The sequence below is a fragment of the Narcine bancroftii genome, chromosome 5, assembly GCF_036971445.1.
Source record: "Narcine bancroftii isolate sNarBan1 chromosome 5, sNarBan1.hap1, whole genome shotgun sequence".
Lineage (NCBI taxonomy): Eukaryota > Metazoa > Chordata > Chondrichthyes > Torpediniformes > Narcinidae > Narcine > Narcine bancroftii.
This window is the reverse complement of record NC_091473.1, coordinates 151,116,339-151,136,921: the sequence shown is the minus strand read 5'-3', so window position 1 is coordinate 151,136,921 and position 20,583 is coordinate 151,116,339. Positions and strand designations below refer to the sequence as shown.

The 20,583-nt window shown below is 47.1% G+C and overlaps 1 protein-coding gene across 3 annotated transcripts in view; it reads left to right on the top strand.

Moving 5' to 3' along the window:
- Positions 1 to 20,583, top strand: part of LOC138764069 (vitellogenin-like) — a 112,250-nt gene that overhangs the window by 6,010 nt on the left and 85,657 nt on the right. For 2 of the 3 annotated variants that reach the window (XM_069939380.1, XM_069939379.1), the window contains exons 4-8: positions 3,361 to 3,612; positions 4,720 to 4,881; positions 8,035 to 8,183; positions 9,391 to 9,541; positions 11,485 to 11,639. In XM_069939380.1, the coding sequence (XP_069795481.1) occupies positions 3,361 to 3,612; positions 4,720 to 4,881; positions 8,035 to 8,183; positions 9,391 to 9,541; positions 11,485 to 11,639 (869 nt within the window). Of the gene's footprint in view, positions 1 to 3,360; positions 3,613 to 4,719; positions 4,882 to 8,034; positions 8,184 to 9,390; positions 9,542 to 10,805; positions 10,908 to 11,484; positions 11,640 to 20,583 lie in introns of those variants that run through there. The other variant, XM_069939381.1, reaches the window with a different exon arrangement.

Below are 20,583 nucleotides of genomic sequence, written 5' to 3'. Positions count from 1 at the left end.
GACCTATTTCTTTATTAAATGTGGATTATAAAATTATAGCCAAGGTATTAGCTAATAGACTTGCTACATACTTACCTAAGCTGATACATACTGATCAAACAGGTTTTATTAAGAATAGAAATGCATCAGATAATATTCTTCGATTAATTACTTTGGTCAATGCATACTGAAAGCAGCCTAACCATCCTATGGTGGTTACACTAGATGCAGAAAAGGCTTTTGATAGGGTTGAGTGGGATTTTTTTTATTTAAGGTGTTAGAAAAGTATAAATTCAGTCCTTTTTTATTGGTTGGGGTAAAACTTTATATACGAACCCGATTGCTAGGGTGGTGACAAATGGTCAGATTTCTTTACCATTTAGGTTGACTCGTTCAACTCGGCAGGGCTGGCCATTGTCATCAGCCTTATTTGTGTTGGCTATTGAACCATAAGCTCAGACTATTAGCCAAAATGATGAAATTAGAAGGATGAAGGCTATGAATGAAGAACATAAGATTAATTTATTTACAGATGATGTACTGATATATTTGACGGAACTGGAACAGTCGTTGAAGCAGTTACAAGAGTGTTTGTTGAAATTTGGAGAATTGTCAGAATATAAAGTTAATTGAGATAAAAGTGAAATTTTACCAGTTGGAATAGGAAATTATTCAGAATTTAAAATTATTACAAAATTAAGGTGGAGAAATAAAATTAAATATTTAGGTGTGTTTGTAGACATTAATTATCAGTCATTGTATTAGTTAAAGTATGTGCCTATATTAAAATGGATTAAAGCAGATTTGATTAAGTGGAAAAATCTTCCATTAACTTTGATTGGTAGGGTCAATTGTATTAAAATGAATATTTTCCCCAAAATTCAATATTTATTTCAGTCAATACCTTGTTTACTTTCAAAAGGTTTTTTTTCAGGATTTAAATAAGGTTGTGCGGGAGTTTTTATGGAAAGGTAAATTAGCTCGAGTGGCATTGTAAAAACTTGCGTGATAATATGCGTTAGGTGGACTTCAGTTGCCACATTTTCAAAATTATTATGAAGTGGCCCAGTTGAAGTTTATTAGCAGGTTGATGGATCGAGATCATCCTCTTAGCTGGGCTAAGGTGGAAATGGCGTGTATTTCTGAGGTTGAGGTACATGAATTTATATTTCGTTGGAACTTGAATTTGTTACAGGAATATAATATGCCAGTATTGAAATATTTGTTAAAGATCTGGATTTAAAAAAATAGAGTTTTGGGATCAAAAGATAAATTATCAATTTTAACTCCATTGTATAATAATCTTTTTCAATGTTTAATAATTATTTAAAGAGTTGGGATTTTAAGGGTATAAAGACAATACAGGATTGTTTTGAAGAGGCACGATTTATTTCTTTTAATCAATTGAGAGAGATTTGATATATCTGTAAATTCTTTGTTTGTGTATTACCAACTTAGAGCCTTGGTAAAGGATAATTATGGTAGAGAGATGAATTTACCTACTTTATCGAGATTTGAGTCTTTGATTTTTTCTGTACCAAAGAAGGGTTATATTTCAGTTATGTACAATTTGTTACAAGATAATATGGGTAAACTGGATTGGGAAAAATCTAAACTTAAATGAGAGAGTGATTTAGTGTTTATTTTTCCTGAAGATGATTGGGTGGATATGTATCAGGACAATGTAATCAAATTGACTAATGTAAGATATGGAATGGTTAATTATAATTTTTTACATCAATTATATTTGACTCCGGAGAAACTGAAAAAATATGGGTTTAGTAATTTGGATTCTTGTTTTAGATGTGGTTTTATGTACTGGAATTTTTTTACCTGCTGTTTGGTCTTGTGTTAAAGTTCGACCATTTTGGCAAGGAATTAAAGTAGTTTTGGAAAAACTGTATAACTTTACATTACTATTAGACCCATTGATTTTCTTGTTGGGTAATTTGAATTTGTTGAGGGGATTGGGTTTGGATAAAATTCAACTTGCTTTTGCTTGTTTGGTGTTATCAATAGCACATAAATGTGTTGTGAGTACTTGGAAAGACAGTACAGAGATTAATATACTACGATGGCAAAATGAATTAAAGCTTGTATTGTTATGGAAAAAATTACCTATAATTTACATGATAATTATTCCTTTTGTTAGCAAATGGTCTCTGTATTTGGAATATATGCATTTAGATATACTTTTAATTGTTCTTAACATTTATAACTTTTTTAATATATAATTTATATTTTTGGCTCCCCTTAAGGGAGCTGGCTGAAGGGGTGGGAGGGTGGGTTTGGGTTTTATCTTTGTAAAATCAATTTTTGATGATGATTGGACTGCATGTTATGTTTTTTCTATCTTTAAATAAAGTTTGAACAAAAACTTCAGTATGTTGCTACTGGTTACCGTAACTTGGGGTGCTTCCACTGCTTACCATAACTCCGTGTGCAAGGTACTGGTTATCATAACTCGTTGATTCTCAACCTTCCCTTCCCACTCACATCTCACCTTAACCAATCCCTCACTAATCACTGAGCACAGATGGCAGAAGGATTACTTAAGGTGGAATGTGAGTGGAAAGAAAAAGTTTGACAATAACTCTCATAACTCAATGTGGTGAGGGCAGTGGTCCTCAACCTTTCTCTTTCCTCTCACATGCCTCTGTAAATAATCCTTGTGCCATCGGTGCTCTGTGATGAGTAAGGGCCAATAATCATTTTTCTCAAGCAAAATATTTCAGTAACAATTGGCTCTAGAGCAGTGGTTCTCAACCTTCCCTTCCCACCCACATCCCACCTTAAACAACCCCTTACTCATCACAGAACACCGATGACCTAGGGAACGCTTAAAGTGGGATGTGAGTGGAAAGAACAAAGTTGAAAACCACTGGCGTTAGAGTGAAGCACAAAAGTCTGCAGATGCTGTGATTGTAGTAAAATAACACCGAAAATGCTGCCCCCACTTCTTCCCCTGTCACCTTCCCTCAGCTCAGTCTCTCTCCCTTTTCCCCCCTATCTCCTTTCACCCCTCCCCTTATCATATCCAACGAACACCTTCTGTGGGTCTGGATTCCTCCCCCAGCCGGCACCGTCTGAGATTTCCTGCTTCTGGCTTATTCCTTGAAGAAGGGCTCAGGCCCAAAATCTATCTCCTATGGACACTGCAAGACCAGCTGGGTTCCTCCAGCAGTTCAATGTGGTTGTCAGTGCTTGGTGAGGTGGTTAGTGGTTACCATTCCCAAGGCCAGCTTTATTTAATTGTGTGTCTCCATGATGGGATTTGAATTCACGTTATTAATGCATGCCTCTGGGTGTGATTTGGGGAAACTCAACCACCATTTTGCCTAGCCCCTGATGCGTACAGTTGTTCATTCATTCTCCCTCCAGATCACCGACTTTCAGATCCTGGAATACAATGGTGTCTGGCCCTCGCACCCCTTCATCTCGGCCCACAAGCTGACACAGAGACTGGCTCCACAAGTGACCCAGCCCGTGAAGTTCGAGTACAGCAATGGGCAGGTGGGAAGTATTTTTGCCCCAGCCGAACTTCCTGAGGACATTCTGAACATCCACCGAGGAATTCTCAACATCTTCCAGATCACCATCAAGAAATTGCAGAATTTCTATGAGCTGCAAGAGGTATTATCCCAATCTCGCCCCAAGTCCTGGCACTGCTACAAGGGGCTTGGGTTGACACAACAGAAAAAAATAAGAGCACAGGGAGACCATTCAGCCCATCAAGTCTGCTGCTCCATCACTGTTATGGCTGATCTAACCATGCACTCTGCCCCACTAAATTCTCCATTCCCCATAACCCTCAATTCCCCTGCTATTAAAAAATCTGCATCCTAAATGCAGATGTGATGGAGGGGAGGGGGATGGAGTCGATGGAGGGGAGGGGGGAGGGGTGGGTGATGGAGTCGACGGAGTCGAGGGAGGGGCGACGGAGTCGAGGGAGGGGCGACGGAGTCGAGGGAGGGGCGACGGGGTCGAGGGAGGGGCCACGGGGTCGAGGGAGGGGCCACGGGGTCGAGGGAGGGGCCACGGGGTCGAGGGAGGGGCCACGGGGTCGAGGGGCCACGGGGTCGAGGGAGGGGCCACGGGGTCGAGGGAGGGGCCACGGGGTCGAGGGGGGGCCACGGGGTCGAGGGAGGGGCCACGGGGTCGAGGGAGGGGCCACGGGGTCGAGGGAGGGGCCACGGGGTCGAGGGAGGGGCCACGGGGTCGAGGGAGGGGCCACGGGGTCGAGAGAGGGGCCACGGGGTCGAGGGAGGGGCCACGGGGTCGAGGGAGGGGCCACGGGGTCGAGGGAGGGGCCACGGGGTCGAGGGAGGGGCCACGGGGTCGAGGGAGGGGCCACGGGGTCGAGGGAGGGGCCACGGGGTCGAGGGAGGGGCCACGGGGTCGAGGGAGGGGCCACGGGGTCGAGGGAGGGGCCACGGGGTCGAGGGAGGGGCCACGGGGTCGAGGGAGGGGCCACGGGGTCGAGGGAGGGGCCACGGGGTCGAGGGAGGGGCGGATTGTGTGTGATGGCCTGAACCATGTTCACAATCTTCTCCAGTTTCTCCGTCCCACTCAGCGATGCATCCCGACAGGATGATATCAGCGGGTCCTCTGCAGTTGTTCAGGGATGCAGATGATGTGTGGGAATTTCCCCCAACTATCTGAAAGCACGCCCAAAATCAGAACCCACGATACTCAACCCCTATTACCCCCTACATCAAGAACTCTGTTTAATTTCTGCAGGCTGGAATTGAAGGCATTTGTCTGACCAGTTACATCATTCAGCAAAGCAAGAAAGCCAACCGAATTACCGTCACCAAATCAAAAGACCTGAACAACTGTCAGGAGAAGGTTATGTTGTTTACTGGTGCTGCCTACGCAAGTCGCTGCCCTGCCTTCGAAAAGGTGATCCTTATCAGAACCACATACATTGTCCTGAACGTGTGTCACAGAATTTAGTTGTTTTTGTATCCACCAACATCATGCATTAAAGGTGCAAAAATACAAGATCACAAGAAAATGGAACAGAGTCAGGTCATTTGGCCTCTCGAGTCTGCTCTGTGACTAATTAGATCCCCTGATCCCCTGACTAATTAGATCCCCCGACTAATTAGATCCCCTGATCCCCTGATCCCCCGACTAATTAGATCCCCTGATCCCCCGACTAATTAGATCCCCTGATCCCCCGACTAATTAGATCCCCTGATCCCCCGACTAATTAGATCCCCTGATCCCCCGACTAATTAGATCCCCTGATCCCCCGACTAATTAGATCCCCTGATCCCCCGACTAATTAGATCCCCTGATCCCCCGACTAATTAGATCCCCTGATCCCCCGACTAATTAGATCCCCTGATCCCCCGACTAATTAGATCCCCTGATCCCCCGACTAATTAGATCCCCTGATCCCCCGACTAATTAGATCCCCTGATCCCCCGACTAATTAGATCCCCTGATCCCCCGACTAATTAGATCCCCTGATCCCCGACTAATTAGATCCCCTGATCCCCCGACTAATTAGATCCCCTGATCCCCCGACTAATTAGATCCCCTGATCCCCCGACTAATTAGATCCCCTGATCCCCCGACTAATTAGATCCCCTGATCCCCCGACTAATTAGATCCCCTGATCCCCCGACTAATTAGATCCCTATCGATTTCCCCTTTAAACTCCCCCAATGACCCGGCCTCCACAGCTGGATGTGGCAACAAATTCCACAAATCAATGACCCTCTGACTAAAGAAATTTCTCCTCATCTCTGTTGCAAATTGGTACTTTTTAATTCGAAGACCGTGCCATCTTGTCCTGGAATCACCCAACAGGGGAAACATTTTATTTATATCCACTCTGTCCAGTCCATTCATTGTTCAAAATGTTTCTATGAGATCCCCTCTCATTCTTCTATATTCTAATGAATAGAGTCAAAGAGCCGCTAAGCATTTCTCATTCTTAGAATCATTCTGGTAAACTCCTCTGTACCCTCTCCAACCTCGCTACATCTTTTCTAAGATATGGGGCCCAAAACTGCACACAGATACTCCAAATGAGGTCTCATCAGTGCCCCATAGGGTCTCACCAACACCTCTTTATTCCTATACACAATCCCCTTTGAAACGAATGCCAACATAGCATTCGCCTTCTTTACCGCCGATCCAACCTGGCCATCAACTTCCAGGTTATCCTGTATGAAGACGCCCTGCAATCCCTCTGAGGTTTGAATTTTCTCCCCATCTAAATAATAGTCCAACCATTTATTTCCTCAACCAAAATGCATAACCGTACAATTCTCAACATTATATCTCATCTGCCATTTCTTCGCCCGTTCTCCTAAGCTGTCCAAGTCTCACTGCAAGCTTTCGATTTCTTCTACACTTTGTACTCTACCGCCTATCTTCGTGTCATCTGCAAACTTTGCCATGAAACCATTTAATCCACAATCTAATCCAATTACAGTTCCATAAATACAAGATATTAAAATAAATAATTAGTGCCAGAAATGAAAAAAGTGAGACAGTGCCCGTGGTTCATTTTCCGTTCAGAAATCTGGGTGGTGGAGGGGGAAGAAGCTGTTTTCCAACTTTCAATTTATTATGATATAATAAAGACGCTGCACAGAATTTGCTTTCATCTGCTGTAAGGCAGACAGATTCACATTCAGCAGAAATTGCCTGAAGTGCCTCTTAGCTAGAGAAAGAAACAAAAGAGAGCCCCCACCCCCCCACCCCCAGAGTCAGTGAGTGCCTGTGGATATGCCTCCAGTGCTTCCGGAGTCCAGGCCAGCCCATCAGTAGCCTGAGCTTTGAGTGTATCTTCATGCTCCTGTATGTTTTCCCAATGGAAGCAGAGTGAAGAGGGCATGGCCTGGGTGGTGGTGGGGTCCTTGAGGATAGAGGCTGCTTTCTTGAGACGCCACCTCTTGTAGATGTTGTCGATGGAGTGGAGTCTGGTGCCTGTGATGGCGCTGGCTGAGTTCACAACTCTCTGCAGCCTTTTCTTGTCCTCTGCACCAGACAGTGGTATGAAGAGTCAATGCTCTCCATGGTACACCTGTAGAAGTTTGCAAGTCTTTGGTGACGTACCGAATTTTAAAACTCCACGAAGTATAGTCGCTGGCAAGCCTTCTTCATGATTGCATCAAGTTGATGACCCCAGGATAGATCTTCAGAGATGCTGACACCCTGGAATTTGAAGTGTTTACCCTCTCCACTGCTGACCCCTCGATGAGGACCAGTCCATGTTTGTCTGGTTTCCCCTGCCTGAGTCAACAATCGGTTCCTTAGTTTTGCTAACATTGAGGGCGAGGTTGTTGTGACACCACCCAATCAGCTGATCTGCCGTCCCTCCTGTACATTTACTCATTTCCGTCTGTGGCAAATTTGTAGATGGTGTCTGAATTGTGCCTGGCCACACATCGAAAGGAGATTCTTCCATCTTTTCATAATCCCAAACGCTATCTCCAAAGCAAGTACGAGATTTCATTTTGGCCCAGTCCTGAATTTGACTCAAAGTTCACTTGCAGTTTCCTCAGTTCATACCTTGCTAAAATTATGTTTTTGTTTTCAAAGATGTGAAATCCCAAATATAAACCTGGCAGCAGGTGAAATGTTTAAAATTTCGGCACAGCACAGTAGCTGACCTTCCAGCCCACCAGCCCTTGCAGCCTAAATACCCCAATTAATCTACAACCCTGTATGCTTTTGGAAGGTGGGAGGAAACTGGAGCCCCCGAGGAAAACCCACACAGACACGGGGAGAATGTACAAACTCCTCACAGACAGTGCCAAATTTGAACCCCAGTCACTGGCGCTGTAACAGCGTTGTGCTGACGGCTACACTAAATGTTAGTGCAATTGAATACCAAGGGTCGTTGATCAGACTGTGCTTGCCTTTCGATAGCCTTGTTACTCAGTGGAACCAATTAATATATTCTGGTGCATTTCCCCAATGAGAACACATCTCTGGGTTAGGCTGGGCTTGTTGGAGACCTGCCCTCGTGGCCTGGTCCTGCCAGGGGACATGCATGGAATGGTAACAATGATGCTCTTTTTCCACCTGCAGACGGGCAGGAACATCCGCGCCTCTTCCACCTTCACCCATGTCCTGAAGCCGACTATCTCTGGAGCGATCCTTCAGGAAGCGAGAGTCCGCGAGGTGCATCAGTTCACACCTTTCCACGAACTGGACGGGTCCGCTGTAATTGAGGCAGAGTAAGGATTGGTTCTGAGTTCAATATTGTCCGCAATAATAGAGGTCACACTGCAACTCCACAAATCTCGGGTGAGACTGCACTTTGTGTTCAGTTCTGGTCCCCTCATTACAGGAAGGACGTGGAAGCTGTGGAGAAGGTGCAGAGGAGATTTACCAGGATGTTGCCTGGATTGGAAAACAAGTCTTAGGAGGCAAGGTTAGCAGAGCTGGGACTTTTCACTTTGGAACGTAGAAGGATGAGAGGGGACTTGATGGAGGTCTACAAGATTCTGAGAGGCATAGATAAGGTGGACGGCCAGCACTTGTTTCCCAGGACAGGAATAGCAATCACCAGGGAACTTCTGTACAAAGTGAAGGGAGACGGGGGGAGACTCTTGGAAAAGCTGCCAAATGTTAGCCCTTGCATTCCAGGAAATATCCTAGTAAATCTCCTCTGCACCCTCTCCAACAACATCACATCCTTTCTAAGATAGGGGACCCAAAACTGCACACAGTTCTCCAAATGAGGTCTCACCAGTGCCCCATCGAAACTCATCAACACCTCTTTACTCTTATACATGATTCCTCTTGAAATGAAGCCAACATAGCATTAGCTTTCCTCACCACCAATCCCACCTGGTCATTAACTTTTAACTTGCACGAGGACACCCAGGTTCTTTTGCACCTCCGAGGTCTGAATTTTCACCCCATCCAAATAGTATTCTGCCTGTTTATTTCCACTGCCAAAACATACAACTGTACATTTCTCTATGTTAAATCTCATCTGCTATATTTTTGCCCAGTCTCCCAATCTGTCTGTATCCTTCTGCAACTTTACGGTTTCTACTGCACTTCCTACTCCGCCACCTATCTTGGTGTCATCCGCAAATTTGGCCACAAAACCATTTATACCACAATCCAAATCATTAATATAAATTGTAAACATCAGCGACCTCAATACCGACCCCTGTGGATCACCACTAGTTACCGACAGCCATCCAGATCTGGTAAATAACCTGGTACACCTCTCAGCGTTAGCCTCCTCCTCTAGGGAACACTGTAAACATTAGCCCCGATGGCGTGGCCGAAACACGAGATGAATGGCGCTCCAACAGGAAGAAATTGGTTTTGTCATTTTGATTGCTGTTCGCCCTGCAACCGTTCAGTTTAAATTTCTCCTGCTGCTCCGTGGTCTAAAGCTTAACCTGTGAACCATTTAACTTGCAGACAAAACCTCGTGTTGGTCGCTGTCAAAGCTGCTGTCATCAGCTTGCCACAAGTTCAGTTCGTAAAGCACGGGACATTGAAGTACCGCTACAGTCAGGGGGTTCTGCCAAAACCTGTACAGTTAACCCATCCACAAAATGTCAAAAAAGCGGTAAATATTAGCGTTTTATTTCCTCTGGTGCAACAATAGAGGACATACTGTACCAGGGCTGGAGGTTAATTGGGTTATTTGGCCTGCACAGGCCAGAAGGGTCTGTTACCGTGCTGAACGTCTGGTCACAAAAGTAAGAAAACAAATAGAGGAACAGAGTAGAAAATGTCAGGGGAGCAAGAATACTCAAGTCCCACTTTGAGACTAGTCACTCATCACGTTAAGGTTCCTTAAATTGTCAACATCATTTGCCTACCGCAAGGCTGACAAGGAATTAACATTAGTGTTGCCCGGCGCCCCTTACAATCAGAGAAACAGAAGCAAATGAGAGTTCCTACAGAGTCACCGAGTGTCCGTGGATTCATCTCCCGCAGCCTCTGCAGCCGCACAGACTCCTGTTCGATCCATTGGCGACCCGAGTTCCAGATCCAAACTGCCTTCAGCGCCCGAGGCCCCTACGGGAGCCTTTCTTGCCCTCAGCACCCAATTCCTGGTTCCCACGAGCCAGTCTCCAGCACTTTGGGACCATTTATTACAATTCTATAAGTGGAAAAGGTTGACACTGGTCCTCGAGTTCGAATCCTAAATTAGGGCAAGGCAACTTTCAATATGAGAGCAATATCATCTCTAATGCAGAGGTTAATGAGTAAGACCACAACTGCCCAATGGGAGGAGTTTAATCAAGCAAGTCCAGGATGAACATGATACCACAAAATGGAAGAGCAGAAGTAGGCCATTTGGCCCATTGAGTCTGCCCCTGCCATTCCATCATGAGCTAATCATTCTCCCACCCAGCCCCACTCCCCAGCCGTCTCCCCATAACCTTTGATACCCTGACTATTCAGATACCTGTCGATCTCTGCCTTAAATACACCCAATGACCTGGCCTCCGCAGCCGACCGTGGTAGCAAATTCCAGAGGTTCGCCTCTCACTGGCTAAAGAAATTCTTCCGTATCTCTGTTTTAAATGGGCGCCCTTCAATCCTGAAGTTGTGCCCACTTGTCCTAGACTCCCCAACCACAGGAAACAACATTGTCACATCCACTCTGTCCAGGCCTTTTAACGTTCAAAATGATGTGCTTTCTTCACGATAACATTAGTGTGTTAGTAGTCATTCTGAACTCCAAGGCGTACAGACCCGAAGACATCAAACGTTCCTCAGATGCTAATTCCTTCATTCCAGGAATCATCCTTGTGATTCTTCTCTGAACCCTCTCCAACGTCAGCTCATCCTTTCTTAAATGAGGAACCCAAAACTGTACCCCATTCTCCAATTGAGGCCTCACATCCCTGCTCATGTATCCTGTCCCTTGAGATATGATGGATTTCCACGTTCCCAGTGGGGGAAAGGGCGGCAACAGCAAGGTGAGGAAACCCTAGTTAATGAGAGATATAGAGGCACAAATCAGAAAGGAAAAGGAGGCAGAGATCAGATCCAGGCAGGCAGGGTCGAGGGAATGCCTGGAGGGGTGTAAGGAATACAGGAGCAGCGAAGAGGGAAATCAGCAAATGCTAGGATAACTTGTTAGAAAAATTCGTTGAGATGGTTCGCGTAGAGAAGGATTTGAATAAAGGTTGTCTTCTACATGAGGGATATGTACTAAATGGGAAAGACGGAGGGGTGACACAGTTAGCGTTAAGCTGTTACACTGCCAGCAAATGGGTTTGAATTTGGCCCCGTCTGTAAGGAATTGGTTTGTTCTCCCTGATTCTGCTTGTGTTTTCCCTGGGGGGGGGGGGGCTCCGGTTTCCTCCCACCGGTCGAAGTGTACTGGGGATTGTGAGTTAATTGGGTGGCATGGGCTCGTGAGCCAGAAGGGCCTGTTACCATAATATATCTCTAAATTTAAAAAAATAGAATTTTAATTGGCAGAAATGCTAGGTTAGGGGAGATAGGATGAATGGCCTGTTTTGTGTCATTGAATGTAATGTCATTCCATAGATTCTGGAAACCCTGACGAACCTGGAAATCCATCACACGGAGAGTGTCCATTCCGACACCCCAGCCAAGTTCCTGCAGCTCGTTCACCTCCTTCGCTCTGCCTCGACACAGACTGTTTCTGACGTGTGGGAGAAGAACCATAGCAGCCAGTTCCGGTAATCAACTCACTGTCACGGTGCTCCTCCTCCCCTCCCCTTTCCTCTTCCCCTCGTTCCCCCGCCTCCCCCCGTTCCACCAACATCTTTCAATTGTTGTTGAGGGGAACTGGAACTGTGGGAGATGTTTAGTGTGCCAGGCAGTGAAGGTGGAGACTGGAACTGTGGGAGATGTTCAGTGTGCCAGGCAGTGAAGATGGAGAGAGGAGGACCAGATCTCACTTCACAGTGTAACCAGATTGGGGGGACATAACATTGGGAAAATGGGTTCATACTGTTACGTTTCCAGCTGTACAGGAGGAATATAATGTGTGGGTGAGACATAACAGGTGTATGACACAAACAGCCCCCACCCTTTACCCACGCGCACCTTACAGCTTGTCCTCCACGACTGCCTGTGGATCACAATCTGGAGTGGAGCTCGGGGACAGTCTCAAGGGGAAAAAAAGATAGAGTCAAGATTCTTTTTGCAGCGCTACTGATCAACCACATTAGACTGAGAGTCGCGATCAATAGGCTTTAATCACCATAAGACATCAGCACATGTCGCTGGCCCGGTTCCAAGGCAGGTCCTGAGGGAGGGTTTTGGGTGCAACAGCCTTTATGGGGATTCTGAGGGGAGGAGGGACAGGTACTGGGGTGGGCCAGTCCACACAGTACATTCATACAGGCAGTGCTGACAGCTATGCAGTGGTTCCACCCTTCTTTTGAAACAGAGTTTGGTGGGGTGAAGTGGATCAATGTCCATTACAGGTTCAGCCTGTCTGTTGGTCTCATCTGTCATTGTGACCATTGTGGCTCAGCTGCTGGCTCCTGGGTGGTGTTTGTTTGACAGGTTGGGTCTCCGGTGGCTGAGGGGGGTTAATAGGACTGTGGGGTTGGGGCGGGTTGCCAAGTGCAATTAGTGGGGCCGGGTGGGCTGTTACGCTATAGGTAAAGGGGTGCTGATTGGTTGGTCGAGGGGTCCCCTGCGTGGTCCAGGACCTGGATGGAATCTGTGTCCTGCCGCCCATCCTGGTACTCCACGTCAGTGTACTGGGGGTTTGTGTGGAGGGGGTGGACCTTGTTAACCAGAGGGCTAGTCTTGTGGTTCCTGGTATCCCACCAGAGCACGACTGGTCCAGGGGTTGTCAGCCAGGACTTAGTGTGGTTCCCAACGCTGACTTCCTGGGGAAGGAAAAGAGCTTTTCATGTAGTGTCGCATTAGTAGCAGTACAGAGGAAGGTCCTGGTAGCATGGAGCACCTCAGGGAGGAGCTTTTGCCACTGGGAGATGGGCAGGCCTTTCGACCTGAGGAGGTTTGCTTTCCAGATGGTGGCATTCTCCCTTTCTACCTGGCCATTCCCTTGGGGTTCTAGCCCATGGTCCTGCTCGTGGCCATGCCCTTGACCAGCAGGTACTGGCACAGTTCCTCGCCCATAAGTGAGGATTCCCGGTCATTATTGGATATAGCAGGGGTATCCGAACAGAGTGAATATGCTGTGCAGTGACTTTATGACTGTGGCCGTGGTCACGTCTGGGCAGGGGATGGCAAAGGGGAAGCAGGAGTATTCATTGATAATATTGAGAAAGTACACGTTCCTGTTGGTGGAGGGGACAGGGCCCTTGAAGTCCATACACATGTTCGAAAGGACAGCTGGCTTTAATCAGGTGGGTTTTCTCCAGCGGGTAGGACTGGGGTTTACATTCAGCATAGACTGGGCAGTCTGGGTCAGCTCCCTGCTATCCTCAACCGAGTATGGGGGGTTGCGAGCTCTAATGAAGTGGTAGAGCCTGGTGACCCTGGGGTGGCAGAGGCTGCTGTGGAGTGCTTGGAGGTGGTCTAACTGCACATTGGCACATATCCCCTGGGATAGGGCATCTGGAGGCTCATTGAGCTTTCTGGGCTGGTACAAGATCTCGTAGTTGTAGGAGGACAGTTCAATTCTCCATCTCAGGATCTTGTAATTCTTAATTTTTCCCTGCTGTTTGTTATTGAACATACAGGTGACTGCATATTGGTCAGTCATCAGGGTGAAAGGTTTGCCGGCCAGGTAGTCACTCCACTGGTGTACAGCTTCCACTATGGCCTGGGCCTCCTTTTCGATGGCTGAGTGCCAGAGTTCGGGGCCCTGGAGGGTTTGGGAGAAAAAATGCCATGGGCTTGCCCACCTGGTTGAGTGTGGCAGCCAGGGCAAAGTCAGACACATCACTCTCCACCTGGAAAGGGATGGATTCATCCACAGCGTACATCGCTGCCTGGGCTTCCGCTGACAGGGGAAAGGTGGTTGTTTTCACCAGGGGGTGGGCTTTGTCCACATAATTCAGGTCCCACTGGGCGTAATACGAAAAGAGCCTCAAGCACCTTTTCAGGGTCTTGAGGGTATGGGGCAATGGGAGTTCCAACATGGGGTGTGTGCAGTCAGGGTCGGGCCCAATGATGCCATTCTCCTTCATGCAACTCAAGATGGCAGCCTTGAAGTGATGAACCCGCACTTCTTCTGGTTGTACGTGAGGTTGAGTCCTTTGGTCATCTGGAGAAATATTTGTAGATTAACGTCATGTCCCTGCTGATCATGGCCGCAGACGGTCACGTTGTCCAGATAGGAGGAACGAGGCCTTTAGTCCATAGTCATACACGATCTGGTCCATCTCCTACTGGAAGACGGAGACCCCATTGGTAACCCCGAAGGGGACCCGGAGGAAGTGGAAGAAGCGGCCGCCTACCTCGAAGACAGTGTAGGGGCTGTCCTCTGGGCAGATTGGGAGTTGGTGGTAGGTCGACGTGAGATCGATGGTTGAGAAGACTCGGTACTGGGCGATCTCATTCACCATGTCGGCGATGAGGGGAATGGGGTTGGCGTCCAGTAGGGTAAATTGGTTTATGTTGTGACTGTAGTCTATGACTATGCGCCGTTTCTCCCTGCTCTTAACCACTACCACTTGTGCCCTCCAGGGGCTGGTGCCGGATTCTATGATCCCTTCTGCTTTAATGAAGGCTCTGTCCCTGGGGCTGTATCGCCTGCTCTTGGTGGTGACAGGCTTGCAGGGGTGAAGTTCTCGAATAGGGGCAGCAGTGGGACCCAAAAGGTGAACAGGCCACAGGTCGTGCTCGAGGGGAGGATGGGTGGTTTAAAGATTGATAGTTGTGGATTCTGTGGGTGGTTGGGCTGCACTGGAAGTCCAATCCCAGTATGACTGGTGTGTCGAGCTGTGGCATGATAGGGAGCTTAAAGTTCTTTTACTCCATGCCCCACAGTCAATGTCACAGTGCACGCTGTGGATCTCGGCCGAGTTGGATTTGGAATCCAGGGTGACTTTAAACTTCGCTGGAGTTACCATGAGGGAGTAGCGCTGTACTGTGCCCAGGTGAACGAAGCTCTCTGTGCTCCCGATATCAAATAGGCAATACATGATTTGACCGTTTTCCTCGATATCCATGATGTGGGCTGTCGTGGTCCAGGGTTATTGAGGCCAACGTCTGGTCGCTGACTGATTCACTGCTGTAGTACTGATTCAGGGGTGCCCCCCAAGATGGCTGCCCCTAAGCTGTGCACACAGTGCTGCTCCTCGGCACTGGAAGTGGTGCCTTCCCCATGGCCCGCTGAGCCGTTCCCCACAACAGGAAGTGTTGCCGGAAGTAACACGGCCCTGGATGACGGTAGTCACTGGCCACAGCCAGTGCAGCTGCAGGAGAGTTGGGACCCAAGTACCTTCCTGTAGTTTTCCTTCTTCCCGCAGGTGGAACATGTGGCATTTTGGGCCTGGCAACTTTTACTGGGATATTTCGCGTTGCTATAGAAGTAGCTCTTTGGATTCTTGAATGCAGCAGTGGTGACCTGGGACCCCACATCCCAATCCTAAGATGGCGGTGCCCGTGCTCCTCACTTGGTGGCTGTGTTTCCAGCTGAGAAGACCGCCACACTCAGCTGCACTGTCTTGAGCGATTTAGGCAGGTCCATGACTTCCTGCAGGTTTTGATCGTCCTTTTCCAAGAGTCTCTGTTTGATGTGATCAGACTTGAATCCAGCCTCACCTGCATCACATATCAGTTCTTCCAAGTGGATGGCAACAGAGACCTCTCTGCAGCTGCAGGCTCGCCCCAGCTCTCACAGAACCCGCACATATTCATCCACCGACTCACCAGGCACTTGTCTACGACAGCCCAGAAGATACCTGGCATGGTGAAGTTTATTGGAGTCCAACATTTTGCTCCATTGCGGCCGGGTAAATCGTGCAGTCCCTGATCATCTGAAGAACACAGTGGCCGACCTGAGCGAAGAGAAGATCTCATTTATCTTCCTTATTCTGCACGTTGTGTCTCATGAAGGCTTTGAGGCAGTGCCGCCATTGATCAAATTTAACGGAAGCCTCCAGACCTTTACCCGCCCGTGTTGCCTTGTCCATGGCCTGAAAATTATGGTCATTAAATTGTTGGACTATCGATCAACCACACTAGGCAGAGAATCGTGATCAATAGGCTTTAATCTCCATAAAACATCAGCATGTCTCACATGTTGCTGGCCCAGTTCCAAGGCAGGGGTTTGGGCATGGGGATTCTGCGGGGAGGAAGGACAGGTACTGGGGTGGGCCAGTCCACACCGTACATTCATCCAGACAGTGCTGACAGCTCTACTTTTATTGTCCCGTAATAAAACAGAAAATGTTATACAAAATTTCCTTCATTAAGGCAAAGATTCACCATCAGCAGAAATTGTCTGGTGCCCCTTACAATCAGAGAAAGAAAAGCAAAAGAGAGTCCCTGAGACTCTGTAGCTTTGCCTCCAGTGCTCCCGCAGCCTCCACAGTCACACAGAGTCCAGTCCAAACCATTGGCAAACCGAGCTCCAGATGCACACTTCCGACACAACCCTCTCGGTTCCAATGCCTGCTACTCATGGGTTGGGTTTTTATCCTGCAGCTGGTCTGGGGGCCAGACCAGGTAGACCCACGTGAACTGAAGTGGGGAGGGGGGAACCAATTGGGAGGGTCTGACCTTGATTGACATGGGGAAATGACTTTCAAGCTGTCTCCTGCATAGCTGGTCCAATGATCCTCCAGTGTTTGATCTGAACAGCTTCCTGTCCAACCTGTTAAATATCCTCTGGGTTAGAACATAGAACATCAAAGCAGAGTACGGGCCCTTCAGCCCTCGATGTTGTGCCGACTCGTATATACCTACCAAAAAAAACTTAAACCCTCCCTACCCCATAACCCTCTATTTTTCTTCCATCCATATGCCTGAGTCTTTTAAATGCCCCCAATGTTCCAGCCTCTACCACCACCCCTGGCAAGGCATTCCAGGCCCCCACAAGTTACCCTTGACATCTCCCCTAAACTTCCCTCCCTTCAGTTGGTGTTTGCTGATCCTGACCTGGGAAACCGGTGGGTGGCTGTCCACCCTATCTATGCCTCTCATAATCCTGTAGACCTCTATCAAGGCTCTTCTCATCCTTCTATGCTTCAAAGAGAAAAGCCCCAGTTCTGCTAACCTTACCTCATAAGACTTGTTTCACAATTCAGGAAAATCCTGATAAATCTTCTCTGCACCCTCTCCATAGCATTCACATCCTTCCTGTAATGAGGTGACCAGAACTGAACACAATGCCCTGAGTGTGGTCTCACCAGAGATTTGTAGAGTTGCAACATGATCTCTCTACTCCTGAACTCAATCCCCCTATTAATGAATTCCAGCATCCATAGACCTTCTTAACTATCCTATCAAGCCTGTGGCGACCTTGAGGGATGTATGGATTTGGACCCCAAGGTCCCTCTGTTATTCCATGTGTTACATGTGTTATCATTGCACTGACAATATCCACACCAGCAGTGCGAGTATAAGACAGCTTTAATAAACTAATATGTACACTAAGGTCTTGTCTCTGTGCAAGACCAACCTGGAAGGCTAGACTGTAGCTCTGGACTGCTTTATAGACAAAGTCACCAGGATGACCCCTGGTGACCTAGTGGAGTAATTACATATCACCTCAATCAGGTTTACCCTCTGGCAGCAAATGAGGGCAAGGTCAGAATGTAGTAATGGTTGGATTAAGGCTGATTTTTATAATTATTGGTAACCCTGCTCCCACCTGATTCCACTGTTTCCAACTCTTTGCCTGGCCCTGTACTTTCTCCCCTCCCTCCCTACCTCTCAAACCTTTCACCTCCAGACCCCTCCACCTTAATATGCATAATATTAACTCCTTCCCTCTAGTCCTGATAAAGACTTCTGACCCGAATCTTTGACTGACTACTGAATGCAGTCCGACCTGCTGAGTACCTCCATCAATTCTTCATTGAAGCCATTCGACAAGGTCCCCCATGAGAGATTCATTCAGAAAGTCATAAGGCATGGGATCAGTGGAATCTTGGTTGAGTCGATTTATATTTTTAAAAAAATTGGCTTGCTGTAGAAAGCAGAGAGTAGTAGTGGAAAGAAAGGATTCTGCCTGGAGGTCGGTGACTAGTGGAGGGATCTGTTCTGGGACCCCCCACTCTTTGTGATTTTTATAAATTACCTGGATGAAGAGGCGGAAGGATGGGTCAGTAGGTTTGCAGATAATGTGAAGGTTGGAGGAGTTGCGGGTGGAGCTGAAGGTTGCCATAAGTTACAAGAGGATATGGACAGGATGCATAGAAACATAGAAGATAGGAGCAGGAGTAGGTCATTCGACCCTTCGAGCCTGCTCCGCCATTCAACGAGATCATGGCTGATCTTAAAGTTCAGTACCCCGTCCCCACCTTCTCTCCGTAACCTTTAATACCCTTATACTGAAGAAATAGATCTAATTCCCTCTTAAGTAGATTTAATGAACCTGCCTCTACTGCCCTCTGTGGCAATGAATTCCACAGATTCACCACCCTCTGGGCAAAGAAATTCCTCCTCATCTCGGTCCTAAATGGTTTGCCTATTATCCTCGAACCATGGCCCCGGGTTCTGGACTCCCCCACCATTGAAAACATCCCATCTGCATCCATTCTGTCCAGTCCTGCCAGAATTTTATATGTCTCTATGAGATCCCCTCTCAATCGTCTAAACTCCAGCGAGTACAATCCCAATTTGCGCAATCTTTCCTCCTAAGTCATTCCTGCCATTCCAGGTCTCAGCCTGGTGAATCGCCTCTGCACTCCCTCCATTGCAAGAACATCCTTCCTTAGATAAGGTGACCAAAACTGCACACATACTCCAGGTGGGGTCTCACCAAGGCCCTGTACAGCTGCAGTAAGGTATCCTTGTTCCTGTACTCAAACCCTCTTGATATGAAGGCCAACATACCATTTGCCTTTTTAACCGCCTGCTCTACCTGCATGCTCGCCTTCAGAGACTGGTGTACAAGTACTCCTGGGTCTCTCTGCACTTCCCCATCTCTTAATCTAATGCCATTCAAATAGTAATCTGCCCTCCGGTTTGTATTACCAATGTTTGTATTACATTGTAGTGCATTTGCCATGTATCTGCCCAGTCCCTCAATTGATCTAAATCACACTGGAGCTTCCTGACCTCCTCTTCCGTGCACACAACCCCTCCTAGCTTAGTGTCATCTGCAAATTTGGAGATATTACATCCAATCCCCTCATCCAGATCATTAATGTAAATTGTGAACAGCTGGGGTCCCAGTACAGATCCCTGTGGCACCCCACTGGTCACCGCCTGCCACTCAGAAAACGAGCCATTTATCCCAACTCTCTCTCTTCTACCTGCCAGACAGTTCTCAATCCACATCAATACTTTGCTCCCAATCCCATGAGCCTTGATTTTGGAAGCCAGTGGTTTATGCGGGACCTTACCGAAGGCCTTTTGGAAGTCCAGGTACACCACATCCACTGGCTCTCCCCCATCTATTTTATCTGTCACCATCTCAAAGAATTCCAATAGATTTGTCAAGCACGATTTACCTTTTGTAAATCTATGTTGACTTCGTCCGATCCCTTCTCTGCTAGTCATATGCTCCGCTATTACATCCTTAATAATGGATTCCATCATTTTGCCCACTACTGATGTAAGGCTCACCAGCCTATAATTCCCCGCTTTTTCTCTACCCCCCTTTTTAAATAGTTGGGTAACATTAGCTACCCTCCAATCCATGGGTACTGATCCTGAGTCTATCGAGTTCTGGAAAATAATTCTTAAAGCATCTGCTATCTGAATGTCCACTTCCTTGAGTACCCTAGGATGTAGATTATCAGGCCCTTGGGATTTATTTGCCTTCAATCCCATCAATTTCCCCAAGACCATGTCCTCAGAGATACTGATTTCTTTTAGTTCCTCCCTTGCATTAGTCTCTATGTTTCCCAACATCCTTGGGAGGTTATTTGTATCGTCTCTTGTAAAAACAGAACTAAAGTAAAAATTTAATTGGTCTGCCATTTCCTTATTCCCCATTATATATTCCCCTGATTCCGACTGCAAAGGACCTACTCTGGATTTCACCAATCTTTTCCTCTTGACATATTTATAAAAGCTTTTGCAGTCGGTTTTTATATTTGCCGCAAGCTTACTTTCGTAATTTATTTTTGCTCTCTTGATTAATCCCTTTGTCCTTCTTTGATGCATCTTGAACTGCTCCCAGTCTTCGGTTGTGGTAATTTTTTTGGCCAATTGATATGCTCTCTCTTTGGACCTAATGCTGTCTCTAATTTCCCTTGTTATCCACGGTTGAGTCACCTTTTTTGGTTTATTTTTATTCCAAACTGGTATAAACGATTTTTGCAATTTCTCCATTAGATCTGTGAATGTTTTCCATGCAGAGTTGGGCAGAAAAGCAGCAGATGGAGTGTAATCTCGATAAGTGTGAGGTGATGCATTTTGGAACGTCAAACCAGAAGGCTGAGTACGGGGTTAATGGTCGGCTACTTAAGAGTGTGGATGAACAGAGGGTCCGTGGGATCCAAATCCCTCAAGGTCACCGCACAGGTTGATAGGATAGTTAAATCCCTCCAAATCCCTCAAGGTCACCGCACAGGT